Raw genomic sequence first — 14,065 nt, 5'->3', positions numbered from 1 at the left:
CAAACCACACAGGCTCTCTACAGGAAGGGCCGAAGTAAACTCTTTTTCCTGTAGAGGCTCTGGCCTCTTTAGTGTATGATGCACCTGTGGATTTTTTATACACTCCACCTGTTAGCTTGAACAGAGGAATTCTCTTAGATGGGTGCTGAAATGTCTTCAAGATGAGCTTGATGACTGAAAACCTGCAGACACCTGGAGCCAGATGTTAAAAAAAAAAAAAAAAAAAAAAAACTAAGCAAACTTATTTGAAAAGTTGACTCAGTTTGGGGTGTGGATCAGAATAACCTGAGTAGATCTGTATAAGTTTTGTTGATTTAAAATAATGCAAACTTGTAATAATGCTAAACAGCTAAATTAGATGCATTATAGCTACTGATAAATTGCAGTGTGTAATTTTGGCATAAGAATTTAGCTAAAAAGTCCATTCTATCCTGCAGTCAAAGCCACCATCATGACTGTAAACCTTTGGTTAAAGCATGTGCAATAGCTTTTTTTTTATGATTTTCTTCAAGTGTGCAGTAAACCAAAATCTGTAAAGCCAAGTGCAGGAGTTGCATGTAATACTCAGTGTCCCAAACAGAGGCACGCAAACTCATAACCAGCTGCAGTTGTGCAAACACAGCAACAAGCCAAACATGAGCATTTTGAAGTAAAGAGTAAATAAAAAAAGATTGAACTGTAGAAATCCACATAACCTCAAACCAAAAAATGTGAAAGCAAATATGAAAGCAATTGTGTTGTCAGGCCATTTGTTATGAATGTGATTGTGTCACTACTTTACTGTCATTCAATAGAAGCAGCAGTTGCTGTACTGAGAAGTACTTGTACTTATAGATCACTTCTGATAATCAAACTATCATTTCTACACACACCAGAGCACTTTCCTGCTGTGGAAGAACCAACATGTGCAAACATCCCACAAACAGCACACGGAGCTGGCAGGATGGAGGCAGAACGATTTAATCTAAAATCCAAGATTAAGTATTCATGATCATCTGAGCACAGCTGTTCTAGCTCATGGCAGCCAGGAGAGTAATTTATGTAGATTTGTGAATAAACTCAAATGAACCTAAGCACGGACAAAATTTGCAAAAAAAATCCTTTTACACAGTGTAATATGCAAATGCAGATCCCAGCACAAACACTGAGGTGCAGTCTGACCAATATAACTCTGGAATCTGGAATCAATCCACAAAACCAGATTACAGCTATAAAATATCAAAACGCTCCCTCAGCCATCATGTTAAGCTTTTAAAAAGTCTGCTGACATGATGATCCCTCTTAACTAAAAACAACAATCACTCCATAAGGTATATGGAGAGATTATGTAAGATTAGTGTATTTCAGTGCATGCGTATGTGAGTATGCACGTCTAATTAGTCAATAACTAATCATCAGCAAAGTGTAAAAATGTGCCTTTGGCTTTTGGTGTTGCCAAAGTCGTCACGATATTTCAACATCAGAACAGCAGTCACAGACACAGAGGTACCTTTGCATCCCACTGTTGCACTGGGCTTCTTGGCACACGTGAACTGTGTCCTGATGTGTCGATCATCCTCTTTTGACAGCACTCTCTCTCTCCTGGTCTCTGAAATCTTATGCACAACACAGACAAGTGACTCTGTGGGTGAAAAGTAGAGAATATGAGGAATATCTTTCAAGATAAGATAAGATAAGATGAGATGACATGAGATGAGATGAGATGAGATAAGAAATTGCAACAGTAGTTTACATGACCACTTTGTTTATAAATCACTTTAAAAACAGTAGTAATGCTGATCAATGTGTAAAACATGGAATTAAAAGAATACATTTACAATTAAGTAAAAAAAACTCCATATTAAATGGATATAAAGCAGCCTAAGAAACAAACCAATTTAAATGCACAAAACAGGCAGTAAAATTTTGTTTTCAAATGAGATTTAAAAACACAGAAAAGAAGTGTGTCTGATATGTGCTGGTCAATCATTCTGTTCTCTCAGAGAGCTCAGTGACCTCTGTATAAAACTATAAAAGCCTCCAGTCAGTCGACTTAATAATAATAATAATAATAATAATAATAATAATAATAATAATAATAATAATAAAAATAATAATAATAATAATAATGACGATGATGCATCAAAATTTGATCTCATGAAACACTTGTCATCTCTCTTATCTCCCCAGGTGTTTCCTAGTAGCTAAAGTTGAGATCTGCCCACCCCTGGTTCTTCATTGGCTGCTTCTATCTTGAGTCCTCCAATCGTACCCAGAAGTAAACCCTTAAAAAGCAACACACCTGGAAGCTGGCTCTCTTTTTTTTCTTTGTTTTCTTTCATACTTGTGTACTGTGGCATTGGAACAGGTACGTGGTGGGGAGGATTGTGGACTAGGTACGTTTGGGGTACCCTTTACACTTCCTACATGTAGAGAACTGTGTTTATACACTAGAATTAGAGGTTATTGCCACCCCCTGTGTTTTGAATAAGTTCTGTTTAGTAGAGAAGTTAGTTCAGACTTTATGATGTTTGGTTGTGAATTTCAGAGTAGCTCATGAGTTTGGCCCTGTTTTGTTATATTGATTTAATTGATTTGGCAAAACCGAACGTCCCTTCCTTCCAGACAGGTTCCATGACTCTTCCATGTGAGATCTGCTCTAATAAATACCTACATTCAATACAGTGTCTTGTCTTGGTCTGTGGTTGTCTTGTTGCGTCTTTTTCCGGGGACATAAAAAGCACTTTTTTGGATACGTCAAGATGCGTTACAAGGGAAATAATATAATTATTATATTTTTAAAAAAATACGTGAATGAACAGGTTGGTTTTGAGAAGTGATTTAAAACAAGCAATATGGTTCATATTGATCTATTCTTCTCTATTTTACAGTAATTTAGTAGACGCTTTACTCTAAAGTAGCTTATGAAGAACAAAAGCAAGAAGTCAAACAGGAGAGGACACCATAGGTAGACGTGAGACTGCTGCAGATCCAGTTGGACCCCGGTGTTGCCATGTAGTGCTACAGGCAATGCCATTTTTTTTTCCTTTCCCTGCTTGCAACAGTCCCTTAGTTAAATGAGGAGAAACAATCTTGACGTCAGTGAAGTCATGACAAAACAGGAGTAAAATGCTCTGTCGTCTTCATTTCTGTTAAAAATCTGTCTGCAGTATTTTGCACCAGCTGAAGGCGACCAAAGGGAGGCCTGACTGATCCCAAGCAGGAGAACAGAACAGTGATCCAGTCAGGAAGTTTTACTATGGGACTTTCCTTTAAGGTTTTGTTTTTTTGGTTTTTTTGGATAAAGTTGGATTTTTGCAGATCGTCTCAGCAGATAAAAGTTAGTGACTTCTGTCTTTTGCTTAAGAATATAAAAGGTTAGTGCCATCCAACTTGTAATGTCAGTAAGACAGGAGAGGCTGGCTGATGCATGTGCCCTTGCTGCTTAATGGGCATTAATCCAACAAACATCCATGAACAGAGGAAATGAAAACTGTGTTTTCTAAATATAGAATAGCAGAGGTAAAACATGAGCACACCCCAGATGGCAGGGATTTGAAATGTTTAAAAAAAAAGGATGTAATTCTGAATGTATGAGTAGATGGACCATATAGGCAAAAATGAGTGATTATGTGACTGAGCGCTTGCCACTGCTTCATCTTCCTCATCAAGCTTTGTCATTCTTTTCTATGTTTCAACTGAACTTGTCTCTTATCTGATCTGTGGAATTTCTCCCAGGGGACCAAACTGCTTGGCAGGCTGCACAGTGTCACACCTGACAGCCGAACAGACGTGATGTTCAAAGATATTAGCAGGTCAATGTTTTTTCTTACAAATAAATGTAATTATATCAAATATGATGATGTTAAACCTGTATATTCTAAACCAAAATCAAGGTAATAACAAGACACATCAAAGTATCCACAATAAGCAAGATTTTGATATTTAAATTTTTATGTTAAAGATTTCAGAGAAAAAATCTGAAAAAGACACTGGATATTTAAGTTTCACATTTTTACAGTTTTCTTACTCAGTTATCACAAACACTTTAAGTTTACTGATTACAAAAGCAGCCCCAGAGTTAAACATCCATTATCTAAATGATGTTATTGCAGATCATATCCACTTACTTCATCGATGCGGTCTCCCAGAACATGTTCAGTCCTCCCTTTTGCCAAAGTGTTCATTTCAGATTCTGCACTTTTCAGGTTCACAAGCTTGTTTTGTGGTCACACATGTTTTTCTTCTAGTGGAACTATATTCTCCTTTCATTCAAGCACAAATGTTTTGTTTATCCTTTAATCACAGGCACAGAAAAAAAAAGAAAAACAAAAAAGGCTTCCGAGTAAGATTTGGACCATCCTGCACTGCTGCCCTGCATCATCAAAAAAAGAAAGACAAAGAGTTTTGTAAAAGAAAATCTATGCTTTTTGCAGTAGCTGCTTTTTCTCCTCCGGTCTGATCAGGTAACCAGTCTGTTGTGGTGGGAGCTCTCCTCTGGCCACTGTGTATGAACGTGGATTGATCCATCCAGACAGGTCCAGCCATGCCCTACAGATTCTCACTCAGTCTTTAACCATTCCTGAAGCTGGTGGGGGAAAAAACATCCTGGAGTGGAAACAAACATGTAAGAACAGCTGCAACTAAGGCTTAAATCATCTTTGTACACTTTGCAGACGCTCATTATTGGCATTTTAGTCTTTCTTTTGCTTTGATCATTCTAGAAAAACTAAGACTCTGCAAGATTTTCCAATCAAATCTCAGAAATACATAATACATAAATAAACATCCAACCTCAGCTGCAGCTGTGAGGAGGGCTGGTGGCTGGGATCGGACCCATCCAGCATTTTAGCCACGTCTGATGGGATTTTACCTTCAGCTACTTAATCTTATCAATGAATTAGAGTCCTCTTACCTGACTGGTTTGCTGCTTTTGTTTGTTGATATTGTTTTTTTTGTTTGTTTGCTTTGCCATTTGGATTATTGAGTTATTATTTGATGGAAAGCAACATACTGTACATTTTAATCGTAAATAATTCACGACGAAAATGATTTAATAAGTAAATAATTCAATCATTTCTGATGAAAGACATGATTATGTAGTTATAGTGCTGTAGCTTTATTTAAATTCAGTATTTTTCTGTTGAACCTTTAATTCTTTTTTCTTTCTTTTTTGTTTTTTGTTATGTCATGGTGTTGTAATGCCAGTGTACAGTAAATATATCGCATAAAGATTACAACCACAAAGCACAATAAGTTGCACGCATCATTTTTCAGACTCAGTGAATAAAACACTGTTGTTGTGGGGAAAGATGAAAATGGCCTGAGCAGCAAGTAATCCTTTCTTTAAAGCTGTTTTAAGTGGGATGAGCTAAGCATAGAAGATGAACCTACAGCGCCTCTGTGAAGACTCTGTAAAGACTCCTCCTCTTTGTTTTACATGCAGGATGGAAATGGGTGAAGTGTGTCTGCTTGCAGGCCCGAGAGGAAACTGTGGCAGCTGCTCTGGAATTATATTCAGGCTTTTGAGAGAAATCAGGAGTAATTTAGGGGACACACACTGGAATACGACTACTCATTCAACTTACTGATTACCATTTATGGTAAGTATTTCATGCTAAATGCAATTTGTTCACATGCTTGTGTGTGTATATGTCTGTGTGTGTTAGTTTGCTGGAAGTGACAACACTGAATAAAGATTTAACAGATTGAATAAAAGATTTAATGTATCAAGACTGTGATTCCAAATCAATTATTCTCTTGTATGTCTGTCACAATAAGGAAAGTTTGTAAACTTTTGCCTGTGATGTGTGTAATACACACTGAAGTGGGGGATAAAAGCACGAAGGCAGTTGTCATTAATTTTTTATAACCAAACTGGCTTCAAACAGCAGTAACAAACTCAAAGAATGACTTGAGAGCTGCCACATGTGACTGAGGTTATTCTGAGGTGGGTTGTTCCTCATTTAGCCCCACAATGCATTCAGCTGCGCATTTAATGCTGATCCTTTTACTAAACAGTAAAGGCACACTGAGCTCGTCACACTGACGCCACAACTCTGTGTCACAGATACCACACTCTTAATCCTTCTCTTCTGCTGAGCAAACCAGACTTCTGATTTTCCACATGTGACAGATTTTATATCTAATAAACAGTCAGTTGTGAAATTTCTAATTATTCTTTTCCAGGAGGAGAAAATAATGCTTGTGACTGCACCTTTGTTACCAACAAACACTTCCTGTTTTTGTGTGACCAGTTTCCACTTCTGAGACAATAGTAGATGTAGCCAAACTGGGTTTCACTTCACCTGTGTGAGATGGCCACTGCAGCTGAGGATCCCCATCTGGGCTCAGGCCCAGACGATGACGATGCACCTTCATCAGGAGGGGACTCTGATTCCGACAGCGTCCTCTCCGATGACTCTGTGCTTCCAGTCTATACACAGGAGACCAGAAATGGGAAAGTGGTTTCAACGCTGTATCAGGCGTGCGCCCGTAACGAACCCATCTCTCTGCGAGAAGTTTTGGAGAGAGGGGTGACCAAAGAGGAGGTGATGGAGCTGGACATTAACGGCTGGGTAAGAGTCCCATCCATGGTTTTTAATAATAAATCACAAACTTAAAAACAAGTGACTGAACCTCATAATTGTCCTTAACAATAGAATGGCTTGATGGTGGCTTGCTGCAAAGGGTTTGTGGAGATAGTGCATGGGCTATACACCTGTCCTTTCATTGACATCAATCAACAGGACAATGAGGGCAACACTGCACTGATGATCGCAGCTCAAGCAGGCAAGTGGGGAATACTGAGTTGTTGTACATAAAACACGACAGTTTTACCATAACATTTTAGATAACAGTGGATAAAATATGGTGCCTTTCTGTTTTTCTAACTCACTGATGATCTGATCTCTAAATCTTGTGTTCCAATCACAGGTCATATCAATACAGTAATGTTTCTCCTAAACTACTACCCTGGCGTAGAAATGGAAATACGGGACTGCCGAGGGTTCACAGCCCTCATCAAAGCTGCTATAAGTGGTCGCACCGATGTGGTGGCAGCTCTTGTGATGGCTGGTATGTAAATAAATGGCACATATTTGTTTTTTCTGGCAAAATTACTTTCCTTTTAATACCCCCTTAAGGTTTGACTTAAAAGATCACATCTTGCCTTAGATCAATAATGTGAATTTGTCACTACACTGCAAAAACTCAGCCTTAAAAAACAAGAAAAAAATATACAAAAATTAGGTAAATGTTGCTTAAAATAAGATCAATTATCTGCCAACAGAACAAGAAAATTTGGCTTGTCAAGACTTCCCAAAACAAGTAAAAATACTCTTAAAACAAGAGGAATTCTCTGGCATAAAAACTAGGAATTATCTTACCTTTAAAAAAAAAAAAGCAAATGTGTCTCAATTTAAGATTTTTAATCTTACTTAGATTTCAGTTTTTGCAGTGTAATATATTTAAATATTTTAACTTATAAGTGTTTATTAGTTTATATAAGCTTTCTGTAGATTCACATGGTCAGATGTCTGTGTAGTTCAAGTGAGTGCAGTTACTTAGACACACATCAACTCAAACTCTATGAGTATATCAGGTTGTATCATTATCATCACATTTTTCACGTAACTTTTTTACCTTAGAACGAACAGTTACAGCACAGATGGGGAGAATAGCTGACCCCTCGCTTTATCTGTCCGTACTTGAAACCAGCTAACTCCACTCATGAGTTAATGAGGGAGTGACGCGAGACCGGTTTAAGGGATCATTCTGAGGGCATTAACAGATGCTCCAGTAATCTCTGACTTACTAGTCATCCTGGCTTGTTGTAGATTAGCCACTTGATTATTTTTAGTCTTCACATTACCTAAAATCTCTTCAAGTCAAAACTGTTTTTCCCTTTTTTTTTTTTTTTTTTTTTTTTTTTTTTTTTTTTTAACGTTGACAAATAGTTTAACATGTTGATGCATACAAACTATCATTGATTGGTTGGATGTGGTTTGTTGCAAAGCCTCGTGTGTTGGTCTCACTAAATATTAAAGCTATTTCCCTAATTGTATTTTTGTGACAGAATTTACATCATTAATCAATCATTAATCAGTTTTTGAGACATTTTGCATCACTTTTAAGGTAAAAATTCAATTCAATTCAACTTTATTTATATAGCGTCAAATCACAGCAATGCCATCTCAAGATGCTTTAAAGACAGAAAAAAACATAATGAAAGCTAAATCATAATAGCCTATATAAGGAAACCAACAGATTGAGTTGGAAGGTCCAACTCAATCTCCCATCCTGAGCAAGCACACTGGCGACAGTGGGAAGGAAAAAAACTCCCTTTTAACAGGAAGGAAACCTCCGTCAGAAACCGGCTCAAAGACAGGCAGCCATCTGCCTCTGCTACTCCTAGCCAAGGAAACCTTGTTTAAAATCCTGTTGAACACAATCTGATACTTGTCATCTGCCCCCAACATATACCACGAAGCAGAATATTGCACTATAATAATTTTGACATTTCACAAAACAACTTTTTCTCAAAAAATTTAGGTTTTCTTTTGGTACATTTTGTAATAAGACCAAAAAAAGACTTCATATTCAATTCATCTGACTTTTCCTACCATTTTTTTCCATGTCTTGAGCCATAAATGGTTCACATTAAGTAATCTTATTACTTTATCTCTAAAGTAACCCCTAAATTAAATATATCCAATGTATTTCATTTTGTTGCAGTTTTGTTTATCTATGCACCTATTTTCTACCAACGTATTCCAGTGCAGGGCAGCAGGGAGACTGGAGTTTATCCCAGCAGCTACTTAGGTGAGAGGCTGAGTCTATCCTGGACAGGTTACCAGTCTTTTTGCAGGACCAGCTCAAACTGACAAACAGCTCATGCTCACAATCACCACTGGGGAAAATTTAGTGACTAGATAGGCGGCTTTCAGTTTTGATGTTCCACTGATTTACTGTTTTGTCTTACAGAGTCATTTTCCTATCAACTAGAACAGATTTACTGAATAGTTCATTGATATTTGAGAAAAAAATTAACCCCCACTCTCCTGCTTTTTCCCATCTTTCTTCCCAGGAGCTGACATAAATGCAGTAGACTCTAGACGTGGAAAATGTGCTAAGGACTGGGCACTTAAAACAGGTCGCTTTGAGACCTTTCAGCGCATGCGCCGCCTCACATCGCGGCCGAAAGCTGTGCAGTTCTGTGAGAGCTACATCCCCGAGTGGCCTGAGCTCAGGGAGCGAGTGGCCAAAGCAACAGCTCAGAAAAGTCCTGCTGAAAAAATTACACTGCGCATCAAAAACACATTTGTATTCAATTTTCCACGTGATCCCCAAGACAACGGGGTCATGGACCACTTAGTGCAGATGACCACTAGTGTTCACAGTCCTCTGATATCAACAGGTTGCCGTCCACTTTGCCCCACAAGCCCTCCGGAGGTGGGGAAGAGGAGGCTTGCCGTACCAGAGCTGGTGAAGAAACACCCACAGAAGGAGCTGGAAGAAAGCGCCGTGTGCCACAGCGATGGCTCTGTGTCGCACATCATCATCAACTCTGCAGAGAAGATTGTTTCAACAAGTTGTCCTGAGACAGATCGAAGAGGCAGCATCCTCTCAATAGCCTCCGCGAAAGTTGCGACAACATTCATTCCCCGCAGTATGGCGAGAAGGAACAGCGTGTTCCCCTCTGGATGCATTCCCAACATCAGCATTGACAAGCCATCGAATCCAACGCCGAAGAAAGAGAAGAAGAAGAAGAGGAAGGAAAAGGGTTTTCTAGAACCACCCATTTGGAAGTACAAAGAACTGAGGGATGAGAAAAAGAGAGAGAAGGAGAAGGCTGAAAAGGAGGAGGGAAAAGAAAAGAAAAGGGACAAATGCAGCAAGAAGAACAAAAAATAAATACTGGAGACTTTGAGAATAGCCTAATTCCTTTTCTGAACAGTAACATTAAAAATAAAAGTTTCAAAGCAGACAAGAAATGTTCCAAACAAATTATCTTTTAAGATATTAAAAAAAATAAAAAATAATTTAAAAAAAAACCTATAACACAATGTTTGTTCATCCTGAACTCTGACACACCTGGCTGAAGTTAGCAGGTTTGCAAATAGCTTGATGATAACCTGCAGAGAAAATCTGTTCATTTGAATCATGTGTGTTGGAGCAGAGAAACATCTATAACATGCAGGTCCCAAGGCCAGGACTGGGAAACACTGCAATTTCACAGGATGTAAAAGGATTTTACAGTTTGATGTTCAAATATTCCATATATTTTGAGGTTTATTACCAACACAATAAGCACATTTTTTCATGAATTTGTGATAAGAAAAACGTGAAAAAGAAACTTTTCCCTCGATAGAAAACGACACATAAGACCCATAGATATGTGTGATGTCTACCTCATCGGGTACATAAAACAGAACTGGGAAAATACATTTTTATATCTGTACCTGATACAGCGTGTGAATGCAGAAACACGTATCTCATAGCTTGTTTATATTCATGTGTAATATCAGATTTTTTGCTCTCAAATTACTGTAATTACTGTACGTGCTATATGGAGGAGGGTCCGTTTAATCCCTTGGATTTTTTTTTATTATACCTACATATCCTAATGATATACTCTGTTGTTGTTGGGTTTTGTTTTTTTTTTTTTTAACTCTGTGGGTGCACAGATTCAGTTTACTTTAAGCTATAAATAAATATAGGCTCCATACATTCACAAAACTTCTGTATGATGGGAAATAGAAGGCTACTTAATGCAGAATGAGTTATTATAAGTGATTATACAATTATAATTTCTTAAACTATGAAGTTAAGAAAGTTAATGTTTCAGTTTCAACCAGTCTTTACCAAACTTAAATGTTGATTGTTTTGTGGGAATTGTTTAAAACCAGTTCATGCAGCCAAAGGTAAGGGACAAACATTTTATATTTGTGAAAGCTTCATATGGTGAAACACTCTGTATTTCAATGCTTATTATTTCTTTTTTTTTTTTTTTTGTAACTTTTTATTTGTAAACATTTTCATTTATGAAAAACAAAACACAGAAGAGGTCAGGGGGTATCTAATACAATAATTGGCACGTACAAAAAAATGTTTACATAAGATTAACCCTTTTTTTTGTTTTAGGTACTGTCATAGTTCAGCCATTTTCTCCAGCGTCTTGTTCCTAGGTCTTGTTGAAGGCGCAAAGTATAAGTCATGAGTTCCATAACTTTAATGTTTTCAACGATGGAAATAAAGAGTCTCATTGTAGGAGGCTGTTTCTTTAGCCAGCATTTTGTGATAGCCTTCTTTGCTGATGTGGACAGGATTTTGAGGAGATACATATCATCTGTAGTCAGCTCATCTGGACTACATCCAAGGTATAGTAGTGTGAAAGAGCAGCTGACGTTATAACCTAGCACTTTGGAGATTACATTTGTCACCTCTGCCCAGAAGGGTTGAATAACTGGACATAACCAAAATATATGCCCGTGGTCCGCTGCTGTTTCGCCACATTCCCTCCAACAGTGTGCAGAGCCCATACTAAACTTAGATTTTTGTTTAGGTGTAATAAAAAAGCAAATAAGTGTTTTCCAACAAAAAACCCTCCAAGTGTTGGAGTTGGTGGATGAAAACTGAATCTCCCAAGCCCCCGTCCACATGTCCTCTGTAATTACAGTATGCATTTCTTTTTCCCAGTTTTGCTTTATGTAAGTTGTTGAATCTGTTTTAAGTATGATCAAACTACGGTATAGCTTACTAATAAGACTTTTGAGACTTGCTGATTTATATGCACTGATAAAGATGTTAACAAATAATGAAAACTCTTCAACAGTGGTATTCTGTATTCTTTTAGTAATATAATTGCGAAGCTGTAAGTATCTAAAAAAATCGTGTTTTTCCAAACCGTACAACTCACATAAAGCATCAAAAGACATCAGATTTGCTTTCTTGTATACTGTGCAAACAGCAGTTAGGCCATATAATGTCCAATGTTTAAATCTGGTATCTTGTAAAGCAGGTAAGAAGTCAGGATCGTATGCTGGCCATCTAAGAATTTTAACCTCCTCCTGGAGTTTCAATTTTTTTACCTCTGACTTCCAAATTTTAAGTGTCAAATTAATCCATTGGCTGGTTGTCAAATAGTTTCCACTTTCAGCAGTAATATGGCCTAATCTTGACTGAATTGGCACATTAGATAGAGACGACTCAATTACCTTCCATTTCGCATCATAAGATGGGTTACACCAACAGACCAGTGGCCTCAACTGTGATGATACATAATAGTCTCGTTAAGAGGGCAGGGCCTGCCCCCCTCTTTCCCTCGGCAACTGCAATGTGCAAAATTTGACTCTTGGTCTCTTTTTAAGCCAAACAAACCTTGAAATGTGTTCATTCCATTCCCTAAACTGTTTATCAGAGATGGGTATTGGCAAAGACAAAAAAAGATATAATAGTTTAGGAAGTATGTTCATCTTGACTGCCTGTATTCTGTTGCCAATGTCAAGTGGAAGCAGGCTCCAGCTGTCGAGGTCACTGATCATTTTTTTAGTTGCAGGGTTATAGTTCTTATCATATAGTTGTGACAAATCTTTAGGTAAACACACACCCAAATATTTTATATAATCAGAGTACCAGTTAAAATTATACTTCGACGCTAACTCCTGTTCAGGATGAAAATTAGATGTCATGATCTGCGTTTTATGAATGTTAAGGGAATACCCAGAATATGAACCATATAATTGTAACATTTTCATTAGGACTGGTAAACCAGAGCTGGGATCTGTAATGGTAATCAGTACATCGTCTGCGTATAAACAGACTTTGTATTCCTTCCCACCTATTTGAATACCTTTTAATAGGGTCTCCTGGCGTATCGCTTGTGCTAAAGGTTCTATAAATAAATTAAATAAGTTTGGGCTTCCAGGGCACCCTTGTCTACACCCGCGCTGTAGCTGTATGGGATTGGATAGGCTTCCGTTTATTTTGATTCTAGCACTGGGGGAGGTGTAAAGCACCTGAATACATTTTATAAAATCACTGCAGAATCCAAATCTTTCCATTGCTAAATATAGAAAGTCCCACCGGACCGAATCAAAAGCTTTTTCAGCGTCAAGACTAAGAACCATAGTATTTAATTTTCTGTTTTGAATCTGTTCAATAATGTGGAGAGTTCTCCTAATATTGTCCTGGGTTTGTCTGTTTTTTAGAAAACCTGTTTGGTCTTCATCAATCAGTGAGGGCATCACTGTGTCCATTCGTCTCACCAGAATAGTTGTGTACAATTTGTAATCAGTGTTTAGAACACTTATTGGTCGATATGATTTACAGTCAGTTTTATCTTTTCCCTCTTTTGGAATCACAGATATGAAGGCCTCTTTCCAAGATGGGGGTACAGAGCCACCTTTCAAAATATAATTAAAACTGGTCTCGAGTTGGGGTATTAGGCCCTCTCTCATTTTCTTGTACCATTCAGGTGGGAACCCGTCCGTACCAGGAGATTTACTCGGTTTGAGACTTGAAATGGCTTTATCAATTTCTTGACTTGTTATTAATGACATTAATTTATTATTTGCATCTCTGCCGAGTGAGGGAAGGTCCAAAGAATCCAAAAAGGTTTTCATTATATTTTTGTCAGCCAAAACAGGTTGACTATATAAAGTTTTATAATATGTCTCAAATGATTTTTGAATACTATCTGGGTCAGTTACAATCTTACGGCTTTCAGGGTCTTTTATTTTATGAATTGAATTTTCAGCTCGTTGTTTTCTGAGCTTCCATGCTAGGAGTTTAGATGTTTTAGGCCCCACCTCGTAATATCTCTGCTTCATGTACCGTATATTTTTTTCAACTGCTTCACCTAATATTCTATCTATTTCTTGTTTAATCTGTCTCATTTGAAGTTCCACTGTGGAACTTTTTTCTTTCAGGTACCTTTCCTCCAAAAGTTTCAGTCTTTCCTGCAATTGGGGCATTTCTAAAGTTTTTTGTTTTTTAAGCCTGGCAGATTTAGCAATTATTTTCCCGCGAAGAACAGCTTTAGCTGCATCCCACACAATGCTAGGGTTTGTCTCCCCATTGTTGT

At 37.7% G+C, this 14,065-nt stretch overlaps 1 protein-coding gene across 1 annotated transcript; it reads left to right on the top strand.

The window, feature by feature from the left end:
* Positions 1–6,296: 6,296 nt before the first annotated feature.
* On the top strand, positions 6,297–9,894 carry ankrd33ab (ankyrin repeat domain 33Ab; the record flags this gene model as incomplete). Its single annotated transcript, XM_079242125.1, has 4 exons — positions 6,297–6,557; positions 6,642–6,771; positions 6,916–7,056; positions 9,068–9,894. 4 exons carry the CDS (start codon positions 6,297–6,299, stop codon positions 9,892–9,894), a joined length of 1,359 nt encoding a protein of 452 aa, XP_079098251.1.
* Between the last annotated feature and the right edge of the window lie 4,171 nt (positions 9,895–14,065).

Source organism: Telmatherina bonti, assembly GCF_933228915.1.
Source record: "Telmatherina bonti genome assembly, chromosome: 6".
NCBI lineage: Eukaryota > Metazoa > Chordata > Actinopteri > Atheriniformes > Telmatherinidae > Telmatherina > Telmatherina bonti.
This window is presented reverse-complemented; position numbering and strand designations above follow the sequence as displayed.